Source organism: Bos javanicus, chromosome 13 (assembly GCF_032452875.1).
Source record: "Bos javanicus breed banteng chromosome 13, ARS-OSU_banteng_1.0, whole genome shotgun sequence".
Taxonomy (NCBI): Eukaryota; Metazoa; Chordata; class Mammalia; order Artiodactyla; family Bovidae; genus Bos; species Bos javanicus.
Window position 1 is genome coordinate 17,985,662 of NC_083880.1, and position 25,422 is coordinate 18,011,083.

At 45.5% G+C, this 25,422-nt stretch overlaps 2 protein-coding genes across 10 annotated transcripts in view; one reads left to right on the plus strand and one right to left on the minus strand.

Annotated features, from left to right (window-relative positions):
- Nucleotides 1-21,197, minus strand: part of PDSS1 (decaprenyl diphosphate synthase subunit 1) — a 39,960-nt gene extending 18,763 nt beyond the window's left edge. For 4 of the 5 annotated variants that reach the window (XM_061435884.1, XM_061435883.1, XM_061435885.1 and 1 more), the window contains exons 1-5: nucleotides 21,039-21,197; nucleotides 14,632-14,696; nucleotides 13,417-13,537; nucleotides 10,428-10,558; nucleotides 166-307 (exon numbers count right to left, since the gene is read on the minus strand). In XM_061435884.1, the coding sequence (XP_061291868.1) occupies nucleotides 166-307; nucleotides 10,428-10,558; nucleotides 13,417-13,537; nucleotides 14,632-14,696; nucleotides 21,039-21,197 (618 nt within the window). Of the gene's footprint in view, nucleotides 1-165; nucleotides 308-10,427; nucleotides 10,559-13,416; nucleotides 13,538-14,631; nucleotides 14,697-19,033; nucleotides 19,635-21,038 lie in introns of those variants that run through there. The other variant, XM_061435887.1, reaches the window with a different exon arrangement.
- Nucleotides 21,198-21,290: 93 nt separating this feature from the next.
- Nucleotides 21,291-25,422, plus strand: part of LOC133259007 (protein adenylyltransferase SelO-like) — a 32,990-nt gene continuing 28,858 nt past the window's right edge. For 4 of the 5 annotated variants that reach the window (XR_009740228.1, XM_061435865.1, XM_061435866.1 and 1 more), the window contains exon 1: nucleotides 21,296-21,843. Coding sequence is in view for 4 of the 5 variants with exons in the window: in XM_061435865.1 (XP_061291849.1) it covers nucleotides 21,537-21,843 (307 nt within the window). In the remaining variant the exon portion in view is untranslated. Of the gene's footprint in view, nucleotides 23,912-25,422 lie in introns of all 5 variants that reach the window. The other variant, XM_061435868.1, reaches the window with a different exon arrangement.

Genomic DNA, 25,422 nt, shown 5'->3' on the forward strand with positions numbered 1-25,422 from the left:
CTGTATATACATGAAAGCTATATACAAGAAACTATTTTGAAAGCTAGAAGACCACATTTGATGAAACACATTTTCATCATTTGAGACAAACCTGAAAAATAAATGCAATCCAAAGAGTGTGGCATTTAATATGAAAGATGAAAAAACCCAAAAAGCTGCACGTACCTTCTTTTCACCCCAGATCTTATTAACGGTGTGTTTTCCTCTCCGAGAACTTGCATCATCAATGATATCGTCATGCACCAGACTGGCAGTATGGATCATTTCTGCAATTAAGGCAATGGCACGCTGGCTTGCTTGCACATTTCTAGTTAACAGAAAGCAATGCTTTTTAACAGAGATGCCGCCTAATAACCTTCTCAGCAATCATCTTGTGAAGAGTGGACACTGGATCTAGGATAAAGAATTTTATTTCTCTGAAAGAAACTGTATAAAAACTTCGGCTTCCCTACACAGCCAATGCTATCATTTGGAGAACATTTAAAAACACAGGAGATACTGTGAATCAAGATTATGCTTTCGGGACACCACATTAAGAAGTAAAATTTGTAATAATGAACAACAAAAGGAGGATAAATAGCTTATAAGTCTGGGCACTGGACTGATAACAATTGTCTTTATGTCTTGTAACAGCGGTCTTGGTCAGTTGATCAAGTTTACAATTAGATTACAACTAAATTTCAGAAATTGATGGGGAAGATAGGCGAAAAGCAACCTAGAGAATCGTGTGTTAAAGAACCACCAATCACTATTCAAACCTTTTTATACCATCTTACACATTTAGTATGGAGAAGGAAACGGCAACCCACTCCAGTATTCTTGCCTGGAGAATCCCATGGACAGAGGAGCCTGGCGGGCTACATTCCATGCGGTTGCAAGAGTCGGACACGACTTAGTGACTAAATCACCACCACCACATGTTTAGCACGAAGACCTCCATAACCAAGATAGCTGGAATTCACAATTCCACTTGGCTACTGACACTGGTTATCAATATGAATTGATAATTCATTCATACTGGAGTATGAGTTCCAATTCATGTTTAACCTGTGCATTTGAAATTTAAACTTTCATTTCCCATATTTAACAGAAAATACAGGAAAAGCACTCCAAGAAGATACATGGATGTGAGTTCTACAGCTAAAAGAGGACTTCAATTTCTTTTTAATCATGATTATTATCACCATAATCTTCTAGGGAAATTTAAAAAAACCGAATTTTGAGAAAATCAAACTGGGAAAATAACCAACTGAATTTTCTGAACCTAAAAACAGAAGCCTGGATCAAACACACGCTAACCAAATGTTTCACTTATTCCTCTAGCTTACTTTTCAAATATCACGTTCTCTCAGGAGAAAAGTGAAGGGGATCCTGAAATGTGATGTTTTCTTTAAAAATCTAACCTGAAAATCTACAAAAGCCAGTGCTCCTTCTAATGCCTCAGTTCTAGCAGAAAGCCATGAAAAATGATGTACAGCTACAGTACAGATGCTAGAATTTAACTACTAAATCAGCCTGAAGACTATCTTCCCGTTTTGCCTTATATATAATTTTAAAATATAGTACTTTGCCAGCAACTCTTACCTAAGATTTTTAGAACTAAACCTCAGAACCTTCCAGCTGCTTTTAGCTTGGAAACAAACTGTCAAGTGCGGCTTATTATTTATTAATGTCACACTTATAACTGTTCTAAATACTTCTGGATCACAGCCTCCTTCATAGTAGGGAGGGACAAATGATCTGGTAAGACCACTTTAGTGAGTGAGAAAATGGAGCTTCAAAGGGAGCTTGCTCCAAATTTCTCAGTGAGACACTCACAGACCCTACAGGAAGAAGCTTGGACCTTAAATATTTTCCAGGTACATTTACTGGATCCTATCTTTTTTTGAGTTGAATGCACAAAAAAAGATGTACACTTTTACGGTCATTTTTTAAATAGACTATTTTTTTTAGAACACTTTCTCAATGAATTTCAGTCTGATGAAATATGTACTTGCTATTGGTTAATAGCAGAGTCACCTTCAGGCAACTGGGAGAGTCATCCAGCCTCCCTCGGGCGCCACTGCCACTATCGCAGCAGCAGGCGGGGCCCTGCCGAGAAGCTGCAGCAAAGTGGCAGTGCTCACTGAGACACTGGGGTGGCTTTTGTTTTGTAATTTTTAAATACTTAAAAACAAAGATTTCTTGAAATATTTTGAAATTTCATAGACTCTTCATGTATGTAAAAATGCCATTTTGTATGCCTAAATTGACAAAACCAGGATTCTTGCTTAGAACGTTCTGTGGCATCATGACACAGCTCCTATGTAGGATGAGCCTCACATTTTCGACGCTTCCTCATTTTATCTGATATACTTTTTCCTGCACACATAGGCTTTCATGTGTGTGAGATTCTATCTGGAAAATGCTGCCACTGCATACCCAAGCACAGCATAATAGTCTGGAAGTCAAATTTACAGATTCCGGAAACAACTCACACTGTGTGAAGACGAAATCTTACAAGTACTGAACCGAATCATACCTTCAAAAAAATGGGCACCGTTTCTACTTCCCGCTGTGAAAGAGCGGCCACGCTTTCCCAGCTCCTGAGAGAGGTGCTAGGAAAACCTGCCAGGCGAGACAGCAGGAGAAAGGAGGCCCCGAACCTCAGAAAGCAGAGGTTCTTGTACCCTGCACTCCACACCTGCAAGAGCGAGCGATGACTCAGCCAGCCCCTCACCACCATCAGGGGTTCCCCCTCCCCAGATTCTAAATATTAGAATGAAGAATTAGAAGCACAGATGGGATAGATGGAATAATGACCTCTCCACGTACGCTTCACCAAGCTGACATGTGACTGAAATAAAACACTTTTTCCTCCCATTCATGCTGATATATAACGCCAAGTCTTTAAATGACAAGCAAACCCTGAGAGTGAGGTTGTCTCCAAAAAGAAAGTCAAACCTTGTCAATGGATTACCCTGACTTGCAACAAATGAGGAGGCAGATAAATTTAAATAGTAAATGCGGTTTTCACTTTAACAGGGATAGTGGCACATCTATTCCTAAAACTACAGGGACTGTATGAAGACCAGAGAGTTCTCAGGTGGGTTACAGGAGGCTCTACTTCTAAATAGTACACTATGTTCTGTTTATCTCTTCTGGCAATTCTAAAGAGAAGCGTTTCACTTTGCTTGTTAGCACTAGCTTACTATTCCTTAAATCTCATCTCTGGCCCACCTCGTCAAAAACCAATTGTCTTGAAAATGCAGACTGAAAGTTCCTCAGACACAGCAATTGGGATCTCTCATGATGGGGCTCAGGAACTGGGATTCTGAAGTGGCAGACCCACTGAGTCTGACGCACAGAGTCAGGGAAATGCTGATCTGTGAGTGGGGGGCATTCACCTGCCTTACCGCAAGCCCCAAAACGAAGCGGCTCCTAAGGAGTTTGACAGAAGCGTGGTCTCTGCTGCCTCCCTGTGGCCAAGCCTCTAAACTGCAGGCATGAGAAGTCTCTCCAGCCTGAAAGGCGACCTGAACTCGGCGGCTCAGTTCAAGCAAGGTCTTGTGCCAACTTCTCTCCAAGTGTCTTCACAGCTTGCGGGCAGGCAGTGCCCCCTGCTCTGAAGGGCGCAGTCACAGGAGGGTGACCTCTCCTCTGACACTTCATGTCATCTCAAGTTTTAAAGGATAAGAATGGACACTATCAGTTTGGTACTGAAGAAATTCTCTATTTAAAAGGCAACAAAGTCTCTGTCTCTAAAGTTCTTCAGGATGTGAACTGTTATCTGATGAAAGTATATATAGCCACGTTTTCAGTACACTGAACAATATATCCGCACAGACGCACTTTAGAGTCTCTTATCTGCCACTGAGCCGGGTGGGCCCGCAACGAGCGACACCGTGGACAGCGTCCCGCTTTCCTGCTGGGCCTGCGCTGCCAGTCCTGGCGCATCCCGAAGAGGCACCTCCAGAGGGAGGGAGCAGCCCGCCAGGCACACTCCCCGCACGGACAGGACACGATGCGAACAACGGCATTTGTGCTAGTTTCCTGGGCTCTGAGACAGGTCACCACAAACGTGCTGGTTTAAATGGACAGAAATTCTCCCACTGTTCTGGAGACCACAAGTCCAGAAACAGTTCCCCTGAACTGGAACCAAGGTGTTGGCAAGGCCAGGCTCCCTGGAGGGCCTCAAGGGCAGGGTCCTCTCCTCACTCCTTCCAGTTCTCCTGGCTGCTGGTGACCTTTGCTTGTGGCCACAAGCTGGAAGGCGCCCCTGCAAGCCCCTCCGTTTCGTCTTCACATGCCCTCTCCTGTGTGAGGCGATCTCCTCTGCCCCCCTCTTTAGGGCTACCAGTGACTGCATTTAGGGCGCGTCCGAAAACCCGGGATGATGCCTCCATTCCACAATCCTAGCTGAAAGCACACCCGCAAAGACCGTTTTCCTGCCACAAAATGCAGCACCTTATAGGTCCCAAGGCTTAGGACGTGGATGCCTTTTGTGGAGCCATTTTTCAGCTTAACACAGTGCCTGCTTTCGCCAGCCTCTTCTGTTGATGCTCAAATGTTTCCTTTTCAGTGATCTCATTCCTAAAATTACTTGATTTTGCTGCTTCTGTCTAAAAGCTTGTTTTTCCACATTATTGATACAACCTTGAAGTGTCTCCCCATCTGCAGCGGCACTCAGGGTGCAGGCTGAACTTGGGGTGAGGGGGCCATGGAAGGGTTCCTCACCATCTCTCACTCGCCGCATCTCATCTTCTACCCCAGTTTCTTGGCCCTGGTCTCTGGCCCTGCAATCTGCTCTTTTGCTGTACTCCTCACTGGCACAATGGGGACACTACCGGCATGAACGTCAGAGGTGCCCTCCATCGCAGGGACAGCAGAGGTGCCTGCGAGCTCTGACTCGCTTTGCAGGTCACTGTCCTTGGTCACTGGCCACTCACCTCTGAAAACTCAAACAAGCGCACCAGACTAGTATCAAGACTGTCTTTCTTTGAAGGGAATGGCGGTTTTAAACTTAACCCTACAGTCATGAATCCATTAACAGTTTTAATATCAGGAGAAAAGAACTGACATCCAAGGGCAGCAGCTCTTGAATATTTCAGATCTATCTCCAGATAAAAATAGATGCCTGCAAAGCTGCCTTGTAAATGATGCAGGACTCACGCTATTGGCTGTTTTCTTGCCTCTGAAGCACTGCATTTAGAATTCTTAGACATGTGGAGAGTGACCCCCATGGTGATATCTCAGACCTGCAGTTGTCCAGGATGGCTTTCTCCACAGGACCCACAGTGACATCGAATGATGCAGTGCTGGGGTTTTGCAAATGGATCCAGCTGATGAAGGTGCAGAAGGTGATTCCTTCAGTGATGGACTCGGCCTCCCCTGGGGGCCAGGAGCCTGAAGAGCGAGCCCTACAGTCGTCCTGATCTCAGTGATGTTCCTTTCGGTTGGAGCTTGACCTCACCGAAGGACAAGCCTCTGGTTACTAAAGCCTTCTCTACCTCAGTAGGCGTCCTCTGTTACAGACTTTACTTGTAGATCCATGTTAATAATGAGTATGGACACATGAAAAGTGCCATCTCCTGGCTTAAAGACAAAAACATTTCCTAGGGCACAAAACTTCCTAACCCACAAACAGCCACGGCAGTACCTGGCTCAATGATTCACAACACATTCTAGACCAGGAATGGGTCTAGAATCTTTAGCGGCCTGACCCTAGAAATCATTCAAGTGAGCTGGTGCTCTTACGACTATTTTGTTACAGCTTTCCTACAGTAAGCTTTTGTAATTTCCTTTGCTGTCATGAGGATCATAAGTTACTTCCACTGAATTTAAGACTTTTCCACATTTGGAAGCTTGACCTGTTAACTAATGTGAAGACTGCGTTATTTAAAAACACACACACACACACACACACATCATCCGATCTGTTCTATCTAATCAAATGTCTGGCTTTGCAAAGTGCAATAATAGGATTCAGGGGCACTTGACTGCCTGTACAGTCGCAATCAATAGATCCGTGCCCAGTGTAACTGCAGTAGGCCTGTTATCTCACTGGTCCTGATACCCACTCTCCAGGGCTGCAAGATTTCCACGAGAAACAGGTGGTGTCAACACCAATGGTAAGAACAGGTACATTTAAGGAGGTTTCTAAACAGGACAGGTTTGGCTCATTGGAGAAGAGACACTAATTGTGCTATGGTCGGTAAGCAGAGCATTTCACAGAAGTCTTCTTTCTTACAGAGCTCGTTTTTCAACTGGATTCTCTGATAAAGTGAGCTCTGACTTACAGGTAGCTAGCTGGGTTTTACTGAACCCTTCTGAGGGCACGGTGCTCCAGGAAGCAGGCTCTCAGGTTCGGAGCACAGGATGTCTGCTCAGGACCCCTGGGATGAACACGTGAGGCGGGGAGGGGTTTCTGCGAGGCAGGCCTGTCCGAAGCTGCTGCCATTTCACCGTGTGTCGTGGCGCTAGAATGGCCCTTCATCTACCAGTCCCTGCATGTGGACGGGCTCAGGTGAGAGGACTCTCGGCTGCCGGCACAGCCCTCGAGGAGCCCAAGAAGCAAAGGCTTTCCTCCAGCAACACGGGTTCAGCAGTGTGGCCAAAAGGTCCTTCATTTAAGGCGGGCTCTGGGCACATGGCTCGGAATCCACCACAACTCTGTGTTCTGGACTCTCAAGTCTCATTATCTGCTATGTGCATTCTACTTTACCTGGCCAGGTGCTGTGGTTACCAGGATACACAGAAGAAAACTGAAGATTAAGTCTTAAGCCTCTGGGGCCATATCACCCTTTGACAATATAAGCCATGTATGCCTTTCCCTTAGAAAAGGCAGAGGGACCAGAGATCAAATTGCCAACATCTGCTGGATCAGAAAAAGCAAAACAGTTCCAGAAAAACATCTACTTCTGCTTTATTGACTAAGCCAAAGCCTTTGACTGTGTGGATCACAACAAACGGTGGAAAATTCTTCAAGAGATGGGAATACCAGACCACCTGACCTGCCTGAGAAATCTGTATGCGGGTCAAGAAGCAACAGTTAGAACCAGACTTGGAACAGACTGGTTCCAAATCGGGAAAGGAGTACGTCAAGGAGAACGTCACCCTGTTTAACTTATATGCAGAGTACATCACGTGAAATGCTGGGTTGGTTGAAGCACAAGTTGGAATCAAGACTGGAGGCAGAAATATCAATAACCTCAGATATGCAGATGACACCACCCTATGGCAGAAAGTGAAGAACTAAAGAGCCCCTTTATGAAAGTGAAAGAGGAGAGTGAAAAAGCTGGCTTGATACTCAACATTCAAAAAATGAATATCATGGCATCGGATCCTATCACTTCACGGCAATAGACAGGGAAACAGTGGAAACAGTGACAGACTTTATTTTTTGGGCTCCAAAATCACTGCAGATGGTGACTGCACCTATGAAATGAAAAGACGCTTGCTCCTTGGAAGAAAAGTTATGGCCAACCTAGACAGCACATTAAAAAGTAAAGACATTACTTTGCCGACAAAGGTCCGTCTAGTCAAAGCTATGGTTTTTCCAGTAGTCATGTATGGATGTGAGAATTGGACCATAAAGAAAGCTGAACACTGAAGAATTGATGCTTTTGAACTGTGGTGTTGGAGAAGACTCTTGAGAGTCCCTTGGACCGCAAGAAGATCAAACCAGTCTATCCTAAAGGAAATCAGTTCTAAATATACTTTGGAAGGACTGACGCTGAAGCTGAGGCTCCAATACTTGGGCCACCTGACGTGAAGAACTGATTCCTTGGAAAAGACCCTGATGCTGGGAAAGACTGAAGGCAGGAGCAGAAGGGGACAACAGAGGATGAGATGGTTGGATGGCATCACCGACTCTACGGACATGAGTTTGAGCAGGCTCCGGGAGTTAGTGATGGACACCGAGGCCTGGCATGCTGCAGTCCATGAGGTCACAAAGAGTCGGACACAACTGAGCAACTGAGCTGAACTGATACCATTCCCTAGAAAAATGAAAAGGTACGAACAATTTTGCATACAATTCCAAGGGGCTCACAGACTCCCCAACAACTTCCACAGACCTCAGGTTAAGAATTCCCAATAATCTAGTAGGGAACATATAATGGACAAGTGAAAAAGCTTAATGAAGGAAAAAAATAAAGCAACAGAAGGTAGTTTCCCCCCTATTTCTTATGGTTTCTGTTCTGTTTTCTAAAGTCCCCTCCAGGATTACCCTTAACTTATTTAATACACAGAAGCAGGAGGAAAATGTCTGACACTCAACTTCGACTGTCAAATGATGAAGCAATCCTGACGACACTGACAAGGAGGTAGTTGAAGAGGGGAACAGGTTCTGGGGCCTCTGCTGCAAACAGGCCCGTGGGGCCCCTCCTGGGATCGTCAGTCACCTTCGCTCACACTGTTCTCATAAACCTCTTACAGCAAAAGCACAGATGGCCCCTGCTCTCCAGAAGCTCTCCCCCTGCTCCCAACCCGCTCCTATAAGTGGGAAGACACCCGGTCCATTAAGTGCCTGATCCACAAGGGTCCTTAGGCAGTGAGTATTCCCAAGAAGTTGGGGCTCAGAGGGTAATCGTGCTAGGCTACTGTGCCAAGAATGCACACCAGTCATGAGGCACGTCTCAATGCTGGACACAGCTCTGTGCTGAGTCTTCAGTCAGCCCTGCTCCCACCACGAGAAGAATGAAGCTGGAGCCAGGACATCCCCAGGGAAGGCAGAATGGAACTTACTTTTTAAACCAGCAATGCCTTTTCTGTATCATAGTCTCCTATTTATTCCTGCAAACCAACAATTTCTATAGTTTCAATGACATCAACTGAAGGCTCTGACAATGGGGATAACAGCTGACAGGATTTAAAGCAAGCAACGCAGAATATTTTCCTTCCCATGTCATCTCTGAGGGTGATGAGCTGTACCAGGTGTTAAATCTGAGGAATTAAAGATATAAACGCTATCTCTACACCAGAGGTTCTCAGCCAGGGATAATTCTACTCCTCAGGGGACACCTGGCAATGTCTGGAGACATTTTTTGGTTGTCATCGACTGGGGAAGGGGTACCACTGGCATCTACTGGATGGAGGCCAGGAATAGCTGCCAAAAGCCCTACAAGACCCAGAATAGTCCCCATAGCAAGGGACTACCTGGCTCCCAAAGTCAGCAGAGGCAAGGCTGAGGAACCTAGTTCCAGACCTCATGAGAGGTATTTCAAGTTTGGTTCAGAGGGAATATTTCTGCTGCTCTGCCTTCTAGGTGAAGTGGTCCTGATGATGGGCAAACAGCTACCCCCAGAGACCCCACTGTTTGTCCAGACTCTTCTGTGAGCACTTAGAAAGTCTCAGGGCAAACGGGAGGCACAGCGTCGTGCCCTGGAGCTGACACAGAGGGCACAAGTAGCTGAGCATGTGCCAGGAAGCGACACCTGACGCCCGCTCTTACAACGTCCTTACATTTGGTGCTGGCAAAGCTTTGCTGCTGTTGTTCAGGTGCCAAGTCTTGCTCGACTCTTTGCGATGCTATGGACTGCATCATGCCAGGCCTCCCTGTCCCTCACCATCTCCCAAAGTTTGCCCAAGTTCACATCCACTGAACTTGGGCAAAGTCTGCGTGATAACATCCAACCACCCATGGTCCGTCACCCTCTTCTCCTGCCTTCGGTCTTTCCCAGTATGGCAAACCCGAGGCCCTCCCTAAGGGCTACATCTTTTCTTGAGCTGTCTACAGATAAAAGGGAGGAGAATGCAAACATTCAACACCAGGAAGACGTGCCAGCACAGTATGGTCCACTGCAGTGTCCGTCCGTAGACTGCCTGATGTAAAAATAAACACAGTGAAGAGACTCCAGTAACATGGCAGAGTTTTAAGAATAGTGGCAATGGGTAAGTCCTCTGTCGTTTCAACGTTTCTTTTAAAGTTAAAACATGGCAGTTGTTTTAATAGTTGAAAATTTTACATATATTTGCAACACAGAAGTTGAGGACCAAAAGTCAAAATGCCTTAAGAAAAATTTTCTTTGGCATGTTTCTGAAGGCCACAGGAAGTCAGGGCCTGCAGGGGGTGTGGTGGCCAGAATCTGGGCCTAACTCATGACTTCATAAGCATCAACCTTCGGAATAATGGCCCCGTGTGTACAACAGTTACAAGTAGGCATACGTGCTGGCATTCTTTACTTCTGCATGAGAAAACTCAATGTAGCTTTGAAAATTCTTTCTAAAATGTTTATTTGCTGCTGAAGTTGCTCTCCCGTGGATATTAAAAAGCGTGGAAAAGGAAGATGCCCAGACTAGACTCCAGGGTGACCTTGGGAACACAAAGCTGGAAATTACTCACCACAAAGCAAGTTCGCAGACACAAGTACCAAGAAAGTAAACGGTAACCTTGGGAAGGAAGGTTTGCCGAATAGAAAACAGAGGAGAGAACGTAAGTAACTCACCGGGCGTTATTGTGATGAATGTTACAGGCTCGGGCCATTAGCACCACAATAATTGGTCGAAAGGCTTTTCCTTTTCCATCAAAATGGTATTCAGACATTTCCCTGAGTTCTGCTGTAGATATGAAGAGCTCCTGAAACAAAGTTTCTCTGCATCAACAGGGTGGCATAACTACACAAAACGTCAGTGGAATTTCTTTCACACAGCTTTGATTTTAGCGCATTCATTTCAACGGGGAAATCCAACACTTGATAGGAAGAGGTGCCGACACCATGTGGCCACAAAGCTGGCTCCTGCGGCTGGGCCTCAGGCAGCGCTTGGCCGCCCCCGCCAGGGGCCTAAGTGCTGGCTGGGCCTGCCGCTGGCGGATACCCTGCGCGACGGCGGAGGAGGGGGATCGCCAGATGGCTGGTGACAGCTGGAGAGGGAGGGAAACAGGGCTGCTTGCAGCCTGGAGGGTGGAGGCAGGAGGACAAAGAGGCGGGGTGCAGGGGAAGCAGAAGGTGGGGGGGGGTGGCAGACGAGATGAGAAGAGAGAAGGGCAGCGTCAGCGTCTGGCTTAGGTGTTTCTCAGCCACACAAGCCAAAGGTTCACAGGGAAAGTGTACCACACGCTATGCATGATTGCAAGGAGCTTACGATGGCATTAGGGAAGCAAAATTTTTTAAAATATGAAATATTCAGTGAGTGATACGGTGGCAACTTGAACAATGGCCGTATGTTAAATGCATTAAGGGTCAAAGAATGGAGAGATCAGTGTGGACGAGGAAATTTGAGCAGTTCACGGAGGAGACAAGCTATCCCTGGCGAACAGAAGCTCAGGAGGATTTTGCTTCCTGAAGAGGAGGGAGAGCTGTCCTGGGGATGGGCACTTGTGTGTCCTGTCTCTCTCAGGGACTTGCTGGGAAGAATCAGAGCTTGTGTCCCAGGAGCAACAGACGGGCCCAGCAGCCCTTCACAGGGCTCAAGTGCACACGATCCAGCAGGCCCGGCACTCCCCCCTCAGTGCCAAGGACGATAATAAACACAGAGGTTTCAGAGATAAATGGGACAGCCTCTCGTCTACACGGAGCTCAGAGTCTAGGCAGGGGAAGGGAAACAGGACTGCAGTGTAGTGTGGCAGGGTGAGGACTCCTGTCCTGGAGCTGAGAGCTGCTGCCCGGGAGCACACAGGAGGCACCTCTGGCTCAGGCTGAGGCAAGAGCCGGGGCAGTGGGGTGACAGAAACCCAGGGCTGGGGAATGAAGGCCAGATTCCGAGGAGGGACTTCCCTGAGGGTCCAGTGGATAAGAACCTGCCTGCCAATGCAAGGACACCGGTTTGATCCCTGGTCCGGGAAGATCCCACATGCCTCGGAGCAACGAAGCCTGAAAACCACAGCTACTGGATCCTGTGCACCTAGCACCCGGGCTCTGCAAGAGAAATCACCACAAAGAGTAGCCTGGGCACTACAGCTAGAGAGGAGCCCCTCTGCTTGCCCCAACGAGAGAAAAACTCTCGTGCAGCAACAAAGATCCCACACAACCAAAAATAAATAAAAACAACTTTCAGGAGAGAGAGAGAGAGATGAGATGAGGAGGGTATGGAGGAGAAGGAGAGTGCCAAGTCGAGGATCCTCCCCAAGGTCCTGGGTGATAACTTTGCATCAACAGGATAAACAAGAGAAAAAACAATTTGTAGGAAAAAGCGGAGCTTCAGATCTGCCAGTGTGAAACAGCGATGGACACTCCATAGAGCTGCCCAGGGAGCAGGCAAGAGTTCAGGAGAGAACATTCAGTCTGGGCCAGAGCCAGTACCTGGGAGTCTTTAGCACGGAAACGGGGAAACTGAAGACAGAGCAAGAGGAGGAGCAAACAACCCCAGGGGACAGCTGGAGGGGACGGAGAGGGGCCCAGGAAGCCGACTGAAGCATGGCCTGAGAAACACAAGGGCAGTGCAGAAGCCAAGGGCTGGGCTTCGCGGAAGGGCTGTGGGCAACAGGGTCCAATGTTCAGAGGGTCTGGAAGATTCAAGCCAGCACTGCCTGTCGGATTTAGTAGAAGGGGGCAAAGGCAGTTTCAGGTGAGAGGCTGATAGGAAGGCAAAGGGCAGTGGTGGAGCCGTGATGAGGGGGCAGAACAGAGAGAGAGAGGCTGGCAATACTGGAGCGGAACCGGGAGGACAGAGGGTGAGGGGATGGTCCTTTAAATGATGAACAGGAAGAAGCTGGAGCATCTGAAATGGATCCAGAGGAGAATCAAGAGGGCAAGTCTGCAGACCTTCACGGAGAACAGGGAATTGGGGGAGAAGAACCTAGGGCCCCAGCGGGGAGGCAAAGGGCGTGGGACTTAACCAGACACAGGGCCAACGCTGGAGGAGGCAGGCACTGCAACGGCCGGGGCAGGCGTTCAGGGAGCTCCTCCTCCACAGCTTCTGCATGGCTCCTCGGACAGGAAGTGCTGGTGCCATGCGGACAGCAGAGTGGGGCGGGGGCTGGCGGGGGAAAATGCAGAACCTTGAAAGGGGAAGGAAGCTGACCAGGGGAACATGAGCATCTTGGGCAGCAGAGGAGAATCCACGTGAGGCTGGGGGCCACTGAAAATTTGGGCAACAGAATGCCTGATGAATAAAGTCCTGTAGGGGGCATCCCAGCACTGATATTCAGAACTGGAGAGGAGGACAGTGGCAGGAGGCACTGGAGGCTTCAGAGCCGCACCAGGCCCGGTGCAGGGGGCCGATCTGGGGGGAAGAGTCAGAGGACTCTGTGTATATGCACTTGTGGCTGGAACCTTCTCTGTTTTCAGTTTCCCATTCCTGCCATCGCCCGCCTCCGGGCGGTGACTTGTATTGCATCTTCCACACTGCCCCATACTCACGGCTCAAGAAACATTTAAAACCAGACATTTGGGCATCAGGTCTGCAATGGCATGGCACACATGGGAAAACCTGCACTGTTTTTTCATAATTCAAAGAAATCAACCTAACTTCATAGTATCGTCAAAAATCTCTTACCTTCCTGATGTCCTCATAGAGACCTTTCAAGTCTCTCCAGCCAATCTTAAAAGGGTCGGTGTACTTCTCACCGCTCAGTGTTTCACTGAAGCAGCAAGCTACTGGCGTCGTGTGATGGAACCTAAGCAGAAATGCACACAATGGAAGACTGGGCACTGTTTTACCGAGTTACTTCATTTTAAAGTAAGAATTACACAGACCTGGAGGATGGCAAATTGAAGCCTAGCCACTTGCTGGGAATTAAGCATGAATGCAAAAAGGTCATTATAATTTCAAAGATCATATAAAATTCTGATCCTGCTCAACACTACACCAATTTTCATAACCAGGACCTAGGGAGCCACAAAATGAAAAGAAATATAAACCATGTTCACTGTGTTTTGACTTTAAAATTTTTTTTAAAGGTCAGATTTTTTTTTTTTTTTTGGCTATGCTGGGTCTTCAGTTGCTGTGAGGGCTTTTCTCCAGGTGCAATGTATCAGGTTGGCAGTGCAGTGGCCTCTCTACCTGCAGAGCATGAGCTCTAGGGTGCACGGGCTCAGCAGCTGCAGCACAAAGGCTCACTGGTTTCCGCTTCTGGGCTCTAGAGCGCGGGCTCAGAACTTGTGGTGCATGGCTTAGTTGCTCTGAGGCATATGGGATCTTCCCCAATCAGGGATCGAATCAGGCGGATTCTTTACCCTGAGCTACCAGAGAAGTCCAAGTTTAAATTTTATTATACAGTTGGGCCTCTCTGTCTATGGGTTCCACATCTCTGGATTCAAACAACCTCATTTTGAAAATATATATGTGTGTGTGTATATTTAATTCCAGAAAGTTTCAAAAAGCAAAATTTGAATTTACCATGCTTAGGCAACTATTTGGCTAGCATTTATATTAGGTATTATAATCATCTAAAAATGACAAAGTATAAGGGATGACGTGTGTAGGTTATATGCAAATATTATGCCATTTTATATAAAGGACTTGAGCATCCCTAATTTTGGTATCTGAGGTGAGAGTACCCTAGAACCAATGTCCCCTCCCCCGCCCCCACCAATGGACGACTGTTTTTTTTTTTTTTAAGAAGACCAAGATCACACAAAGCAGGTATTATGGCACTTAAATAGCACAGTCAATTTCCTGAATTGAATAGCCCACCGCAATTTAGAATAGACATTTACTGGCAATATATATAACTAATAATTTTAGCTGCAATACGGATAATAAACTTACCGTGATACACCATACATATTTCGAAAGGCAGATGTTAAACTCTTCATAAGATTACAATAGGACATCTATAAAATAAAATATTAAGAAACTTCTAAAAGAATATTCATGAAAAACTTTTATAACACTACATAAGAATTCCCATAATTTATAAAAAATAGTAATCTTTTATCTTTTACAGTCAGCAAAAACAAGACTGGGAGCTGACTGTGGCTCAGATCATGAACTCCTTATTGCCAAATTCAGACTTAAATTGAAGAGAGTAGAGAAAACCACTAGACCATTCAGGTATGACCTAAATCAAATCCCTTATGATTATACAGTGGAAGTGAGAAATAGATTTAAGGGACTAGATCTGATAGATAGAGTGCCTGATGAACTATGGACTGAGGTTCATGACATTGTATAGGAGACAGCGATCAAGACCATCCCCATGGAAAAGAAATGCAAAAAAGCAAAATGACTATCTGGGGAGGCCTTACAAATAGCTGTGAAAAGAAGAGAAGCGAAAAGCAAAGGAGAAAAGGAAAGATATAAACATCTGAATGCAGAGTTCCAAAGAATAGCAAGGAGAGATAAGAAAACCTTCCTCAGCGATCAGTGTAAAGAAACAAAGGAAAACAACAGAATGGGTTAAAGACTAGAGATCTCTTCAAGAAAATTAGAGATACCAAGGGAATATTTCATGCAAAGATGGGCTCGATAAAGGACAGAAATGGTATGGACCTAAAAGAAGCAGAAGATATTAAGAAGAGGTGGCAAGAATACACAGAAGAACTGTACAAAAAAGATCTTCACAACCCAGATAATCATGATGGTGTGATCACTCACCTAGAGCCAGACATCCCGGAATGTGAAGTCAAGTGGGCCTTAGGAAGCATCACTATGAACAAAGCTAGTAGAGGTGATGGCATTCCAGTTGAGCTATTCCAAATCCTGAAAGATGATGCTGTGAAAGTGCTACACTCAATATGCCAGCAAATTTGGAAAACTCAGCAGTGGCCACAGGACTGGAAAAGGTCAGTTTTCATTCCAATCCCAAAGAAAGGCAATGCCAAAGAATGTTCAAACTAACGCACAATTGCACTCATCTCACATGCTAGTAAAGTAATGCTCAAAATTCTCCAAGCCAGGCTTCAGCAATACATGAACTGTGAACTTTCAGATGTTCAACTAGTTTTAGAAAAGGCAGAGGAACCAGAGATCAAATTGCCAACATCAGCTGGATCATCAAAAAAGCAAGACGGTTCCAGAAAAACATCTATTTCTGCTTTGTTGACTATGCCAAAGCCTTTAACTGTGTGGATCACAATAAACTGTGGGAAATTCTGTAAGAGATGGGAATACCAGACCACCTGACCTGCCTCTTGAGAAACCCATATGCAGGTCAGGAAGCAACAGTTAGAACTGGACATAGAACAACAGACTGGTTCCAAATAGGAAAAGGAGTACGTCAAGGCTGTATATTGTCACCCTGCTTATTTAACTTCTACGCAGAGTACATCATGAGAAACGCTGGGCTGGAAGAAGCACAAGCTGGAATCAAGATTGCTGGGAGAAATATCAATAACCTCATTTATGCAGATGACACCACCCTTATGGCAGAAAGTGAAGAGGAACTAAAAAGCCTCCTGATGAAAGTGAAAGAAGAGAGTGAAAAAGTTGGCTTAAAGCTCAACATTCAGAAAACGAAGATCATGGCATCTGGTCCCATCACTTCATGGGAAATAGATGGGGAAACAGTGGAAACAGTGTCAGACTTTTTTTGGGGGGCTCCAAAATCTCTGCAGATGGTGACTTCAGCCATGAAATTAAAAGACTCTTACTCCTTGGAAGGAAAGTTATGACCAACCTAGATAGCATATTCAAAAGCAGAGACATTACTTTGCCAACAAAGGTCCGTCTAGTCAAGGCTATGGTTTTTCCTGTGGTCATGTATGGATGTGAGAGTTGGACTGTGAAGAAACCTGAGTGCCGAAGAATTGATGCTTTTGAACTGTGGTGTTGGAGAAGACTCCTGAGAGTCCCTTGGACTGCAAGGAGATCCAACCAGTCCATTCTAAAGGAGATCAGCCCTGGGATTTCTTTGGAAGGAATGATGCTAAAGCTGAAACTCCAGTACTTTGGCCACCTCATGCAAAGACTTGACTCATTGGAAAAGACTCTGATGCTGGGAGGGTTTGGGGGCAGGAGGAGAAGGGAACAGAGGATGAGATGGCTGGATGGCATCACTGACTCGATGGACGTGAGTCTGAGTGAACTCCGGGAGTTGGTGATGGACAGGGAGGCTTGGCAGGCTGCAATTCATGGGGTCGCAAAGAGTCGGACACGACTGAGTGACTGAACTGAACTGACTGAACTAATCTTTTAGTTGTCCATTTAGAGACTGCAAACCAGAGAAAATGGTAAGAAAGTTTCCCCTCCATATTACAAAAGCAGTATCTGTCATTACAGAAAATATAAATATGAAAAAAAGCAGGAAATAGAAAACATCTATTATCTATGCCTTCCCCCAAAGACTGCTCCACATTTATACCTATCTTTCCAGATCTGAAATTCCCTTCCATTTAACTAACACTGGACAGAGAGTAGTAAGGATTAGTGTGGCTTACACTCTTAAAATCTTAAATTGGTTTAAGACAATAATCAAGATCCCCAAAGCACCTGCCCAGACAGTGGAAGAAGATTTCAGTGTTAAGAAATTTAGTTACACAAACACTGCCTGTGTCAAGCCACTGTTCCTGAATATACTTGGAAATGGTACTTCTTGAAAAGTAGTATTAACAAACAAGCTCAGCAGCACACTTTGATAATATTAACTTAATCAGAGATCAAGAACAACAGAAGATGGCCTCTAGAAGACTCAGAGGTTGTGGTGACAATTGCTGTGCACTATTATGGGTCAGGAAATGTGACAGGCCCTGGTGACCCAGAGATACAGCAGGCAAACTTGAAGAATTCAGGGACACAGGCATTTCAAAAACTACTAATCTGATGTAGGAAGGCCTCTTATAGGATATTTAAAGAAAACATTTTGACCAAGGACAGATTTAGCACTAGCAAAAAGAAAATGAATCCACTGTATTGGTCTTACAACCAAGACTTTACAATAAAGTCCTACAATGTGGGCTTGACTCTGACAACTACGTGTTATACAGCCAGGGAACTTGAAATTCAAAAAAGTCTGAAAAACTGATCATACAGATATGTTTACAACACATCGATAGAGAAAAGCACCTACAGAAGAGTGTGCACTATGTGATTCCACTAAAAATTTGTATTACTATACAAATAAAATCCCAGGTTTGGAATCACATAAGGGGGGTATTAAAAATGGTTGTTTTGAAATAAATCAGATCATGGGAGTTTTTCTGCTTTTTGTTTTTAATTCATATTTTCTGAATTTTCTCTAGTGAACACATACTGCTTTAGATGTATTAAAATGACAATAGGGACTTCCTTGGTGGACAAGTAGGGGAGAATCCACCTTGCAATGCAGGGTACATGGGTTCAATCCCTCATCAGGGAACCAGGATCCAACATGCCTTGAAGCAAGGCATCCTTCCTATGCTGCAAGGAAGGATCCCATGTGTTGCAACTAAGACCCAAGGCAGTCAAATAAATAATTTTTTAAATGGCCCACTATTAAAAAAAAAAAAAATGACAATAAATGCTGACTTTGCCTGGCAGGTAGTGGCCGAAGAAGGTGGCCCAGAGTTGTATCTTCTCCATGGCATTACATATCCATTAATGACGTCCCAGGCATTACAATGTCCTAAAGAAAAAAACTGACAATCCTCCTTTGAATTCAACCTAACGTGACACTTAACCTACTTCTTCAGCCTTCACACATAAATAATTCACATGAATTTAGTATTTATTATAATACTTATTCAATTTGAAATCTAAGCTCTAAGTGCAGTGAAGAGTTAAAATTACACAGCTAGCATAGACGGCTCTTAATTACTGGGCAACATGTAGCTTGTTTAAAGGTTAGAGGGTGGGTCTTGGCTCAAATCCCAACATTTCCTAGTAGTTATCTTGAGACAGCTTTCTGATAAAATGTATGCCAAAGATGCTGGGACTAATTGAGCGATTACAGGTAAAGCTCTCGGCTGTGAAGATTTACAGGATGTATTCAGCCAAGCTATCTTCGGCTTTAAAAGTATCTTGGGGTGAGGTTTTTTGAAGTGAGGTTAGAGATACACAGAAGAGCTGTATTCAAAGGGTGTTGTGGAACCAGGGCCACCTAGGGGCCACGACTAGTGTGAACATCAACCATCTCCCAAATCTGATTTTCTATCTTCCATCTCATACTCTCCCCTGAAGTTCAACTTGCCTCCCACGAAGCTACTTTAAAAAAAGAGAGAGAGAGAGAAAATGCTGAGTAAGAATCAAGACATACCGACTAGTGATTTGGCACAATCGGACACAGCCTGGTTTCTGTACTATCACAAGATACATGAACACTCTCAGTGAAGAGGTCGAGAGAACGTACAAACATCAGTAAGAGTGGAGCTTTGCTGGGAGAGCCGGGCGTGGCTTTACTGTTGCTGCTCTTTGTCCCCAAGGGCCATGAGGCCCTATGAGACTTGAACTAGCCAAAACACACTCTCTCCTAAGGCAGACACCAGAAGGCTCCCCTATTAATTTACAGTGAAAAATACCACTGACACAGAAATCAGAAATATACGGGATTGGGTTTCCCTGCTGGCTGAGAGTTAAAGAATTTGCCTGCCAATGCAGGAGACACGAGTTCGATCCCTGGTCCCAAAAGATCCCACATGCTGGGGAGCAACAAAGCCTGTGTGCTACAATTATTGAGCCTGTGCTCTACAGCCTGGGAGACCAACTACTGAGCCCACGTGGCACAATTACTGACACCTTCACGCCCTAGAGCCCGCGCTCCGCAACTAGAGAAGCCAGTGCACTGCAACTGGAGAGTGGCCCTGCTCGCTGCAGTTAGAGAAAAGCCCACGCAGCAAGACCCAACACAGCCAATAAATAAATAAAATTAATAAAAAAGAGAGAGATACGGTACTGGGATTATCAGCAAAGCTCCTCCAACAATTCTCTCCAGGAAAGCACCCTTTATGTACCTAAGATAATTGCTTAACAGGCATGGGTTTTTTTAAAAACAGGAGCGGCAAAGAAGAATCAATGTCATCAGTGGTGGGTGCATCCCTCTCTGCAAATCACATCCTCATTTGCAGTACTAGGAATATCTGAAGCCTGGCTAGGACAGCACCTACACGGATCCCACAGTCTCTCTATTCCCCATATTCTCTCTTTACTGTCTCTTCTGTAGACCAGCCCAACTGCCTTTCTCTCTTCAAGTGTCTGTTCTGAGTAAGTTGTGATTTATGTACCCATATGTATCCAAAAGCAGACACTTAGAAATGCTACATATTTCATACTGGGAAATGGTATTTGATGGGTACACGGAAGTGTACCAAATCTGAGAAGAAAGCCCTAAATTCAAATAAACTTTTTTTAAAAAAAATGAGTTTTGCATATGAGAGGCAAACACATAACAATAGCTATGTGACGGGAGACGTCTCCAAAAGACAGCGAGCCCATCGATCTTGCGTGGTTATACTATCCAATATGAGCTTAGCCTACAGCAAGTTAATCACTAGAGTGCAGAAAAGGATTCACAGAGCCACAGAAACTTGTCAATACACAGGAGCTAAACTGACCACAAAGGGAGAAAGAGATGGAGTCCAAAGGCAGCAGGAGAGAACACCAAAGTTTAGTACTCAGATTCTGACTCTTACTTCAAGAAGTCAGACTTAAACATCAAGGTTTCTCCACTTCTGCGGCATCCTTGGGCCTCTTCTTTCAGCCCGTCCAGTTAGTTGTGCCCTCCCTCCGAAGCAACTACCGCACAACCGATCTCCGGTTCACTCTGAGCATCATCCCTGCGTTCTCCACGAGACCTATTCCTAGGCTACCCCGGCCCTCCGCATGTCTGAGCGCTCAGAGCACCTTTTGCCCTGAAATCCCAATTAAGTTCGGTTGCCCCCGAAGCCTTGACTGTTAACTCGAAAGGAAACACCTGCAGGCGCTCTCCACGCGTTACACAGACTCCAGGAGAAAACTGGGCTACACCTGCGCTGCCCAGGATCCGGCTCCTCGTCGTCCCTTCCTGACACCCAAGATGCTCCCCGGTCCCAGGACATCGCTCTACAGACCAGCTTGGGGCATTGTTAATTCAGGCGGCCGCCAGGCGCCCAACCCTCGGCTCGGTCCCATCCTCGGAGCTCCGCCAGCCCAGGGTCGCATCCCAGCGCGGCCTCACGGTCCCCGCCCGTCGCGCGTGCAGCTTGCTCCCCATTCATTCCGCGGCGCCGCTGTCATTGGCGCCGTGACCTCTGAGTCCGGCCGCGGCGTGCGCTCCCCAGCCTCACCTGCGCGCGGGCGACGGCGACAGTGGCAGCGGCGGCGACGGCGGCAGCCCGCGGCGCATACAGTGCCGCGCGGCCGGCGGAGTTGGGCCCGGGGCTCCGCGCCGCCGGCCTCCAAGAGCAGCCGCGCCGCCACCGCCACGGCCACCAGCACGAGGCCATGGTCCGAGTCTGAAAGTCGCGGCAGGGGGGCGGCTCCGCCTCTGGCCCGGCGGCCCCGCCTCCCGGGACCCGGAGCCGGAAGTCCGGAACCGGAAGAGCTTGGCGTCGCACGCCCCGCCTTTTCGCTCTCCTGATGGAGGACCTTCTAGCTGGAGAGCTGGAGGGACGGCCACAAAGGTTACTTCGCGACGGCTGGACCCTTCGTACCTCCGCCGGCCGCTGGGCCGGGAGAAGCCAGCGGGATCTTCCTCCCGGGAAGCGGCCTCTCCCGATCCAGCTCGTGCCTCCGGCAGTCACCGCCACAATCTACCCCTGGCGGAAACCAGCTGTCACCTGGAAATGCTACGGGGCGCCCGACGAACAGTCCTTAACTTTCCTTCTCCGTTTTTAGGCGAAAATTGGACGCAGAGGATCAAGTTCCCGTTTTGCTGCCTAATTTGGAGGCTCCAGTTTCCGCCGCTGCTTCTCTTGGGCGTCGCCTGCCACGCCGTTGTCGGCTCCTTATGGCGACCTAGCCTTCAGGGAAATGCCAACCTTTTGCACCTTTCCAGAAACAGGTCAAACCCCGAGCAGGGCTATTGTGAAAGAGGAGCTAGATTAGTCTCGTCTCTCGACTTCTGGACTCTCTCCTCTGAAAACCTCATAGGTATATCGTGGTCTAGTTTGGCGGTCTTGCTCACATCTGGTTGTGTGAGCCCCGCGCGTGGGTGTACTGAGCTGTGTGGAGTTATTTCCTATTTGATAATGTTGAAGCTACTTGTAAACAGCCCAGGGGATACTGGAGAGTGGACAAGACTAATACCGAGAAGGGTTAGAAAGTCCTTTCCTTAATCCTATATCCACATCTATTCTTGTCATGGTACTAACAGGGCGTCTTTGGACTGTAGACCTCCAGGTTCTTCTGTCCATCGAATTCTCCAGGCAAGAATACTGGAGTGGGTAGCCATTCTCGTCTCCTGAGGATCTTCCCCACCCAGGGATCGAACCCAGGTCTCCAGCATAGGCAGATTCTTTACCGTCTGAGCCTTTATAACAGAAGTTGTGATACAATTAATCATTCAACACAAGCACATAAACGCACAAAGCTGATCAGACAGTGTAAGCATCAGGGATACAGAAATGGAAACTTGCTCTGTCCTCCTCAAAAAGAAACAAAAAATAACTCCTATGAGGAAGTAGACCAGCAAGCAGACAACTGTGATTCTCTGATATTTTTTTCTTATTCTTCTTACCCATGCATTTTGCACTTAAAAAAACATAAGTACCCAAATAGCTGAGCACAGTATTTTTAGATTTATCTTCAAAGTGTTTCTTCAACTGAATAAAAGAATAAAAAAATTTTTTTAATGTCCATTTAATCCAGGTGTTCTCCCACTCCAATCTTGAAAATTATGTAAGAGATGTGACAGGTGCTTTAGATTAAGGTTGTTACTATGTACCTGGTGGCTTATCTTGACCTAGGTTTACATATTAAGAAATAACCAACAGGTAGAATTTGCCAAAATAGAGTTGCAGTAAACCCTTGAACTTGTAACAATCCTGTGACATCAAATAGGGACAAAAAATAGCCCTTTTTTTCTAGATAGGGAGACAGATAGAGAGGAATTAAGTGTCTTGCCCAAGCTCACATAGTTGGTAGAACAGGATTCTGCATGATGCTGTTAAGCCGTTTTCATTGAGACATTGTTTGCCAGATTAAAACAACAACCTGGCTGTTACAAAGGTGTAGTAATGGCGAGGCTCAGTAGGGAAAGCAGCTGAAATTAGTCAAGGCCTTTTTCGCTTTTCCCTTTCATGCATTGGAGAAGGAAATGGCAACCCACTCCAGTGTTCTTGCCTGGAGAATCCCAGGGACGGGGTAGCCTGGTGGGCCGCCGTCTATGGGGTCGCAAAGAGTCGGACACAACTGAAGCGACTTAGCAGCAGCAGCAGCACCAACATTATAACTAAACTTCTGATGAACAATAACCCACCAACTGGACACCCAGAGAATACAAAGTAGTTCTTTTGACCCAACTAAGTCAAGCAGAAAGAGATGGGAATACCAGACCACCTGACCTGGCTCTTGAGAAACCTATATGCAGGTCAGGAAGCAACAGTTAGAACTGGACATGGAACAATAGACTGGTTCCAAATAGGAAAAGGAGTACATCAAGGCTGGATATTGTCACCCTGTTTATTTACTTTCTATGCAGAGTACATCATGAGAAATGCTGAGCTGGAAGAAGCACAAGCTGGAATCAAAATTGCTGGGAGAAATATCAATAACCTCAGATATGCAGATGACACTACCCTTACAGCAGAAAGTGAAGAGGAACTAAAAAGCCTCTTGATGAAAATGAAAGAGGAGAGTGAAAAAGTTGGCTTAAAGCTCAACATTCAGAAAATGAAGATCATGGCATCTGGTGATGGACAGGGAGGCCTGGCGTGTTGCGATTCATGGGGTCGCAGAGAGTCGGACACAACTGAGCGACTGAATTGAACTGAACTGAAGTCAAGCCTGAGTCTAGGAAGTTAACACACGGTCTATGCCAAGCAATTAACTGCCAAAGAACAGGCTCCTTTTGTGTAGTCTTTTTCACTACCCTTAAAAGAAACAACTAGCAATACTGATAAAAATGGAATAAATGGATTGCTAAAAACGTTTTCAAAGTTATCTTGATATTGCAGAATTGGCAACATTTCCATCATGAAGATACTGTTCATAACACTAGGTAGGACTAGGTTTTACAGCCAAGGAAGGATTATACATATACTATATATGTATTAACCATATATTGTTTCATAGTACTGCATAGAAGTACCTTATTTTGAGGTTATTCAATAACTGATAAAATTATCAATATAACTGTGATAACATTTACTGAGAGAAGTGTTTCAAACATAATTGCACTGAAAGGTTAGCCATTTTTGTACATTTCATATTCCGAGGCCCCACTGAATTCTGAAGAATTGAAACGATACCCTAACTTCTATTACTAGTTTCTCCAAAACATTAAGATAAAGCGTTAACATATATTTGGAATTTTTGCTGGGGTCTTAGTCTCTGACTGATGAGTTGGCTGAATGTAATAAGGGTGAGGACTGACTGCCTGTGAAAGTCTTTTTTGTTCCATGGTCAGTGATCACAGGTATTAGCTGATGAACTACCTTGCCAAAGTATGAGTCCATCTACAAAATCACAAATATCAGTTAAACATCATATACTTGCCATGCTCTACTGAAATTGTATAGCACCGTAAAAGAAAATGCCTTTATTATATAATTTAGTCTGTTTCCACACAGTGGCTCTCCTAGAGAGAAGAAAACAAGCTATTGGATCATCTACTAATCAGAGGTTTTGTTGGTGGATAATTTCCCATGATGCTGCCTTATTTGCCGTGTTCTCAGGGAAAACTGTGAAGACCTAAATCTGACCCACATTTGCCTGTTTTTTACTCCCATGGAGGAGATAAAAGAATTCTCTTGTTTCTATTATAACTGATACTTAGTTCACCTAGGCTTGGGTGGAATAAATAGGAGTTATTCCAAACAGTTTAGCAAATCAACCTGATGCCACCTTTCTCCACAGATTCAAAATAATCATTTTCATTATACAGGGAACTCTTACATTACTTTTACTGTGCTTTTGGTGTCCCATTGATTTTTGCATCTATTTTGGGGATAGCAATATTTTTATAAGTTTGAAAATGATAAGGAAGCTCCTATCTCTCTTATTTTAAAAAAAAGTCTTTATTTTCCTATATTTACACTTTGTTTCTTCAAAAAAGAAATTCTACTAGGATTTTGATTGGATTTCCATTATGTTTGGTAAATAATTTGGTGACAGTGGTAACTTGATGATATCTTTATCCAGAAACATAGATTTTTGTGTTTCTTATATCTTAGTAATATACCTAGTCTCTTTTATATTTTTGTTTTAATTGCTTTAGATTAGGAGAACATTAAGGTTTTAAGAATTATACTTAAAAGTAAGCATGTTCAAAGCTCTCCCTTTTCCTCTACAGCTTTTAAAATACGTAGTTTAGTGTATGCTGCTGCTAAGTCACTTCAGTCGTGTCTGACTCTGTGCGACCCCATAGACAGCAGCCCACCAGGCTCCCCCGTCCCTGGGATTCTCCAGGCAAGAACACTGGAGTGGGTTGCCATTTCCTTCTCCAGTGCCTGAAAGTGAAAAGTGAAAGTGAAGTCGCTCAGTCGTATCCAACTCTTAGTGACCCCATGG